At 39.5% G+C, this 8,382-nt stretch overlaps 1 protein-coding gene across 1 annotated transcript in view; it reads left to right on the top strand.

Annotated features, from left to right (window-relative positions):
- The window catches only part of SLC44A3 (solute carrier family 44 member 3), a gene marked incomplete at its 5' end in the record, with an annotated part of 40,689 nt that overhangs the window by 10,496 nt on the left and 21,811 nt on the right, over positions 1 to 8,382 (top strand). Inside the window, 1 exon segment of the mRNA XM_021405561.1 lies at positions 8,214 to 8,379. Coding sequence (XP_021261236.1) covers positions 8,214 to 8,379 — 166 coding nt within the window.

The raw sequence follows: 8,382 nt of genomic DNA, 5'->3' as shown, positions 1-8,382 counted from the left end.
TTCCCTTCTTCTTCCCTTCTTCTTCCCTTCTTCTTCCCTTCTTCTTCCCTTCTTCTTCCCTTCTTCTTCCCTTCTTCTTCCCTTCTTCTTCCCTTTCTCTATTGCTGAAATCACTGCCAAAGTTCTGTGAGTCACAGCACTACAGAAGAAAGAATTTTTGCTCCTAGATGTGGGCTTTAGTTGTTTTCTTTCACAGTTATTTAGCTTATGATCAAATCATGGTGGATATGTATATAGACCTTATCGCTCTCTATAACTACCTGAAGGGAGGTTGTAGTGAGCTGGGGGTCGGCCTCTTCTCTCTTGTAACTAGTGACAGGACGAGGGGGAATGGCCTCAAGTTGCACAAGGGGAGACTTAGGCTGGACATTAGGAAACACTACTTTTCTGAAAGAGTGGTCAGGTGCTGGAATGGGCTGCCCAGGGAGGTGGTTGAGTCACCGTCCCTGGAGGTGTGCAAGAAACATTCAGATATAGCATTGAGAGACATGGTTTAGTGGAGTTATTGGTGGTAGGTGGATGGTTGGACTGGATGATCTTGTAGGTCTTTTCCAACCTAGCTAATTCTATGATTCTATATGTTTGATGTATTTAAATGAAGAAAGCCACATTCTTGTTTTGTAACTGCACTAAATGGTGTGTCCTCCTTCCTGTTCATCTCCTCTGACTATAAATGATGTCCAATTGTCATGGAGGCAGCACGCTGTTTCTGAGCAGTACTTTATTGACAACTGCTGTAATCATTTAGACTGGTACAATAGTATCTGGATCGATCTAGACACTCTTGTGATTGTAGAGGAGGTGCTCTGTAGAGAAAGTCAATTGTTCTATGAAGGATCTGTAAGAAGAGCAGATTATGAGCATAGTGTAACTGACGGACATACTGCTATCAGGTCTGTCACTGTTTGGACCGTGGGTAACTTGGTTGCTGTCCTTGGCCAAGCATTGCTGTGAGGCAGGGGAGGTTGTCGTTTTGTACATCATCTGAAGGAAGAATGCTAGACTGGTTGTCTGTAACTCTGGGGATAAATCTTCATGCAGATGTCAGCTTTTGTCCATAGGAAACATTGTGATTCGGGTGGTAATTTTGTTTTCATTTTGAATTTCGTAGCCACTGCTAAGAGTCAGTTGTCCTCTGGATTTGAGTTTGTGCAGAACTGATGCAGGTAGAGACAGCTGTTTGTCATAGAAGCTTTACTTATTCATGACTGGTTTCTTCTGAAGCTTCATGGCACTTTGTGTACAGAGAAGAAAATGCAGCCAAACTATTCTGACACTTAAGTCTGATTATTTTGTCTTGTGATTCCATCACTCCTTGAGCCTGTGGCCCAGGCCAGAAAAATCAAAGTCTCCAGCTTTTCTGTAGCTGAAGCCCTTTGGCAAAACTGGCAATATTCCTGTCACTGTCGGGCAGAGACCTGTCCCCTGACACCTTCCATCTGACCCATTTGGCTTGCAGCTGGCGGTGCCATCTCTCTGATGCACTGTGCATCAGTCACCTGCTGTTTAGGTTAGACCAGGATTTGTTTCCCTCTGGTTTTCTTTGGTGAGCTATGCGGATTGCAAGAGTCTCTCTGCTTCAGCTGCAATTTCCTGGTGTCTTGTGCCAGTCTCACCTAGTAGTGCCAACCCACCCTGCAGTCCCTACCTGAGTGGTTCCTGCCCAACCAAATGGTCAAACAAATGTACTTTAGGGGGTCGTGGATATTTCTCTGTGCTCCTCTGAGTTGAAGTTTCCCTTTACAGAGACAGAATTGCATGCTAGAAATAGCTTTGAGTGGTTGTTAGCTTTTCTGCAAACTGTTCATTCCATTTATGCATGTATCAGCCAGTGGCAGTAATTTTCAAACTGACCTCATGGGTATCTTTTCACTGGTTCAGACTGATCTTCTATGAAAGGGGTGTCTCCTGAGCAATCAACCAACAGTTCATTTGTTGCACCTGCTTGGATCAGAAGCAGTTTTAGGATAAACATTAACTGCAGTAAATCCAGTAGCAGGTAAAATAAAATGACTTATAACAAACGGATTTGCTAAATATATAATTAACAAGAATGACTAGAGAAAATACTACATGCTAAAATTTAAGCTGAGCTGACACTTTACCCATAAGTATATTCAATGATACTCTAAATAAGCACACATAAGGATGTGAAGCTTGCCTTTGTTGAACTTAAATTTAGAATATACCAGCTGAATCTGTCATATTGAAAAGCTTTTGGAAATGCAGCAATCGTTAAAAGAGGAGAAATGTTTTAGCTCATGTGACAGAAACAGCTCGATGATAAGTGCTGGATGGGGAATGGGTCAGATACTTCCTTGGATGTTTTTACAGATTTGCAGGAAAGCAGTGAGTTGCAGATTCCATGTGTATTCACAGGGAAAAAAAAAACAGAGAAAAGTGCCTTCCAGAGGCTTTTTATGATTTTTCCATGTTGTGCCATTTTTCCTTATGGGATATATTCTTTATACTAGACATTTCCACTCTTTTTTTCTGCTGGCTTGGAGAGTAAAATTCAAAGTTTGGGACCTGCTGTAACATGCAGAGTGCAGGAGACCTCTCCTGGCTCAGAAACATTTTACTTTTGTTTTTTCCCTAGCACAGCAGTGATGCTGATGTTTCCAGAGAGTGATACACACAAGGCAGTACAGAAGGCAGCATCATAACCTTGCTGCATAGTAGAGTGGTGGAAATTTCTAGCATGCTCTCAGTTCTCAGAGAATCAATTTCTTGCAGATTCAGCATAAAAGGGAAGGTCATTTCCAGGCACTTAAATCTCTGTATATTGCTCACATGGGGAATCTTGTAAAACACACGTTTTGACTGAGATCTTCCCCCAGGAAATTTTTAGTGGAGGTGTCGATTCTTTGAGAGATTTCTGTTAACAAATAGTGTGTTAATATTTAGAAGTGAATGTGCATTTGATAAATAATCCATACCAGTTCTAAGTTACAGCCTAAGTGTGAATATGCGTAGAAAAATGCCTCTTCCATGTTCGACTGATTTTTCTAATTAAAACTTGATGCTCCTAGTTTTATCATATCTGTTTGTAATTAAGGTTTTTATTTTGCTTTTTGTGTGAAATGGTGGCTGTTGTTACCCAACAGGTGTAAACTGAGTTCTTGGCACAGTCCAGAGGGTGAGGTCTCTCTACACACGGCGTGTAAATGCCCTGCAGCATCCCTAGTGCCCGCTAGGTGCCGATAAAGTCGTGTCGGAAAGGTCTCTTCGCAATCTCGGTTGTTTACAGCAGCTCTGATTTCAGAGTAACTCCTGAAGGGAGCTTGAAGACAACAAAGGCCGTTTTAGCCTCTTTATGATCTGGGGAATGATGAAGGATTGTTTTATTGGGCCCACAGACTGAGGGGTTTTGAAGAAGGTAGGTGACAGAAGTATGACAATTGTTCCAGTCCCACACTCTATCCAATAAACTGTCCAATAAACCACAGCTTAGATTTTGCTTGTAGCTCAAGATGAGGATAAGCAAACATATATAGTGCTGTTTGCTTAATTATATGTTGTTGGCAGAGCAGCTTTGTATTTTATACTAGTTTTCTCTAACCACCCTATAGATGGAATACATTTCTTTTGTTGTTTTGGGTTTTTTTTTCTTGGGTTTTTTTTTTTTTTTTGAGTTTTATGGGCTTTTTACATCAGCTGAGAGTACTTCTCTGAAGTTCTCTCAAGATCTGCTCTCTTTGAACAACTGTTTTCTCTGTTGGCAAATAGCTGCTTTGGAAGCATTCACTTTGTAAAACAGCTGGTTTTGTCTTGTTTTTGACGCTTTGATCTTCTCATTAATGTATTTTCTGAGGCAGTATTTGAAATGCAAATATATTAAGAAAGCTGAGAAACTGCATGTTTATGAGGACAGTAGTCTTTAGTCTAATATGAAGAGAGGGCAAATGAACTTGGCTTGCTGCTGTGCTGCACCTGTTCTTATCATTTTCCTTGAACCATTGCTAATTATGTAATATTTAAAGCATCTCTGCATGTTACAGCTCTGGAGCACCTGATCCTTGTTTCAGCTGTGATGCAGCTGATCTTTATGCGGCCACACAGGCACTTATTTACACCTTCTCCAGCGGTTAGTGCAACTGTGAGAAGAGACTACCTTCATGGGAACTATAATAGACATTTCTTAGAAAGGTACTTATGCACATGACGAACTTGAAACACATGGATAAGCCTATTAAAATCAATGGGACTACTTATGCATTTTAAGGTAGGCACCTGCTTAAGTACCTCAGTAATTCAGAATCTGTAAGAGCAGCAGAGAGCAAGTGAATTCCAGACCTGGAAATCTAGGAGAAAAGCCAGACTCCACGAGACTGGAGACCGTGCAAACAGTGGCACCAGTTAGAACCATTAGCCGAGTAGGAATGGAATTCAGCTGTGCTTTAGAAAAGCTGATAGATCTTAGGGTTATTGAGTCGTGTTGTTTGTGAGTTTGTACGGTATTTCACTGCAGATCTGAAGTGGCTGTCTGGCACAGCAAAACATGTCTTTCAGCTTCCCGGTGTGCAGGAGCTATGGAGTCCACATGGCATAAATACCGTGTGCATAAAGTAGGGTGAGAAGGCAGCATAAGGTTTTCCTGTAGTAAAGGTGCATGCTATAGGCAACTGAGCAATAGAACTGCTGCATCAAGTTTTTCAGTAGCTAAACCAACAAAGGCTTCTTTCCTCCGAGATTCCTGATTTTTCAATTACAGTTGGCTAGCTTAGCTATAAATAACACTACATGGGAAAAGACTAAATAAAATAACACAATAAATTCTGTTGGAGGACATATGAAGATGCAGTGTATGCTGCCAGAACATTTCCTCACTTAGCAGTGGGAAGTGCATGTTGTATTTTCATGTTAACAGGAACTGATAAACGGGCTCTCAGTATTTTCTGGGCAGTGGTTCTTTATTTCTGATAAGGAAACTGCTAAACTGGACTTCCCAGGAATTTTCATCCCTGGAAGCAGCCTGCTGCTCCAAGCATCAGCAAAAACTTGCAGCAGCTGTTGCCAAACCAGAGTGCAGCCGGTGGTGCTGTGCATGCACTGACTTTGTCGTTGCATTGCTGTGCTGACTGACATAGTGGCACAGCACTGGACTGCTGAGTCAAGGGGAGAAACTGTTCTGAATGCTGCTGCCAACAGTTACAGCTGTTTGCGTTGTTAACAACACTTCTTTGAAGTATTTGCAGCAGATCAGCACTTGTACTGATCAGAGGTTTTAGATTCGGTGACTCATCTGGAGGGTCTTCAGTTCTTTAAATTCTTTACTGACTTCTTAGCATCACCACAAAGAATGCATAGTACACCGAAAAGATTGATTTTCAGTGGACTTTGCTATGATTATTTTCCTCTTCTTGGAGGAAAAATATTCTGCTGACAAAATTGTCTTTCAGGGCTTTGTTGAGAAAGTTTAGCTTGCATGAACAGTTAGATCCCAGTGAAGTGATGAAGAAAAAGATGCTTTTGTCAACAGGGTATCTAGGATATCTTTAAAGTTTATCTGTGCTACTAGGAGTGACATATGACAAATAACATTGTGTTTTACAGTACGTTAAAATAGCATTGTAATTCTGCTGACAGCACTATAACATACTAGGCCACAATAGGCCTGGCAGACAGAGTGTCAGTCAGACAGATGTTTACATTTATTAATTCTGTGAGGTTACAAAACTAGTTTACCTTAGCTAAACAGCAAAGTGATGATGGTGAACTCACAGATGGATGTGCCTGATTTCTCTTCAGCACATGCTCTTATGTGTCAGGCTGGTCAGAAAGGGCAAAACCATTGCTGCTGGTACTGCAGTTGCTTATTTTAGTAGACTGTTAAAAAGCAAAAGGAAGTAGTTTACAGCACAGATTATTGTCAATCCTCATGACAAAGCTGGAGAAGCAAAACCTGAAATGCGCCTCTTTGGTAAAAGAAATACTCAGGTGGATTGCATGGTGGAAAACATGGTTAATTCTGCTACCAAATGGCATATTGTCACTGCACACAAATAGGAAGGTAGGAGACCTTGTGCAGTGCTGACCTAGCATTTGCCCAAGTTCCTAAGGAAGGGCTATAGGATGTGGTTAATGATCATGTTGGGGGCAGGTGCTGGCTGGGCATGCTGCAGGAAAACAGCAGTCTAGAATCCCTGGAGGAAGCAAGGGAGATGAAAACTCCCTTGAATTTAGAACAAGGAATGATATAATGCATAACTTATTTTAATGTACTGAAGTAGATGAATCTATCCTCAAAAATTCTTCTAAGAAGTGAAAAACAACTTTTGGATCCAAACTTAAAAATGAGGAGGCAAGGGATGGGGAGGAATGGCTGAAAGTTTGTGGTAAGACATCTGAGATAGAAGATACAAGTTACATCTACAGAAGTTGCTTTTTTCACAGCAAGGATCTTGCATTTCACAGCGTTAAAATACATTTAAATATAATGGAAGCAGCAGTATTTCTGTGAATGACCAACTTTACATTACTGTGAAGGGTTTACTAAGCAAGTTAAAAATTTCAGAAAATAAAGCAACTAAAAAATGTCTGATTGCACTTCAGCAAAGGTTGCTTTGATGACCAAGTCTGGTACGGTACCTGCAGGCTCCTCCTGGAGGCCCACTCTAGTGTGCTGATGGATGCAAGTCTTGATTACCAGAGTGCTGAGAATAAGATTGGCTCAGCTGGGAAGGATGTTTTGTTTCTAGGCTATAAATCCACTCATAGATTTATTTTCTTTTATTCTTGCCCTTCAATAGCAAATATTTCTTCTCAGAGCATCTAGGATGAATGGGTTTCTTGTGCATGTGTTGTAGAAGTTAAATAATTCAATTTTTTTTTTAAGCTGACCATATAATAACAGTGATACACCCATGTGGTGTTTTTTGATCCTTTCAAAGCACTTGAAGATAATTTTGCAAAGCTACTATGGGGTGGATTCGTATTTTTGTAATTTACAAGCAAATGTACTTAGGTTCTGAAGGCTTGTAAAGCGTGTCTAAACCTGTGGCAAAAACCAAAACTTTATTGTTTCTACTTCTATTACTGAGTATGCACTCTTTTATTGTGGAAAAATAAGACAGAATTAAGAGTACCACTTCATAGATAGTTTAATGTCTGTGGTATTCTTGAACTTGAAGACAGTGCACTTCAGTACTGATGTTAGAATGCTGTTCCAGCAGTAGAAGAGAATTCTGTCTCCCTTTCTTTATTTCATACAGTTAGAATAAGAAACCGCTCACCTCCATAGTTCTTTTTATTCTGTGATCTTGAAGGTTAATGGAGTAAAGTCCTGGTAAACTTTAAAAAGAGGGGGAAAAAAAAAAAAAAAAAAAAACCGAAAAATCAGGTGATGGACCTAGTGACCTTTCACTAGGAATGACTATTCCAGTGCCGTTTTGCTGACTAGACTTCAAAGTGAAGTGGCATATATTGGATTGCATTGGGTATAGTCTGATCACTAAACTGTCTGAGCTACCTCTACCTTCTGTGAAAAGTCATCCTTCAATATGGAATGAATTTTGTGTTATTAATGGAAGTGGAGACAATTTTATTTAGCTTGAATAAATACATTTGTCAGTGGTCCTCAATACAGTAGTAACATTGGAGTACTTACTACCATACAGATTTCTGCATAATTTGTATTGGTTTTGTAGAGGCTTTCTTTATGTGCCTGCATTTTGCACAAAGATTAAAAATTATAGTGACTAGAAAGCTGACCTAGTTCTAATCAGTAATAGTAATTCACAATAGTAGTTAAAATGGTAGTTTTGTTTTATTTAAATGATATGTTATGCATTCTTAATATTTTTATGCTCTTTCTCTTTTGCTACTTACAGAGAAAATCTGGACTATATCATAACTGACTATGAGTTTATTTCAAATTTGAATGAAGAAAATTAAGATTGAATTTGCTTCTGAAGCATTTGATTACTCAAATCTTGAGCAATGTTTTCTTGGAAATCTTTACTGATCTGTAGCTGTCCTCTTGACTCTGTTGGCAGCTCTGCTTCAAACCTAATTTAAATCCAAGCTTTTTGTAAGATTTTATTTTTCAAAATTCTATTTCAGTTAAAATTTTGGCTCTCTGGTTTTGTCAGAGAGGATAGAAATAAGTAGCACTTATTATAATTTCGTTGAAGAAAAATTAAGAAAAAAGGTAAACTTTTTTTTTGTATCTGGTGATCTATATTAATACGATGATTTAATCTCAATCCCAGGTACTGCACAGACTACTTCAGAAGGACAAGTGGAATATAGAGCTTTTTCTGGAATTTGCTACATGGCATGGTATCATTTCGTTGGCCTTATCTGGACTAGTGAGTTCATTCTTGCCTGCCAGCAAATGACAATTGCTGGAGCAGTGGTTACTTGTTACTTCAACAGGTA

This window comes from Numida meleagris, chromosome 7 (assembly GCF_002078875.1).
Source record: "Numida meleagris isolate 19003 breed g44 Domestic line chromosome 7, NumMel1.0, whole genome shotgun sequence".
In the NCBI taxonomy this organism is placed as follows: Eukaryota; Metazoa; Chordata; class Aves; order Galliformes; family Numididae; genus Numida; species Numida meleagris.
The sequence above is the reverse complement of the archived record's forward strand: the minus strand, read 5'-3'. Positions and strand labels throughout refer to the sequence as shown.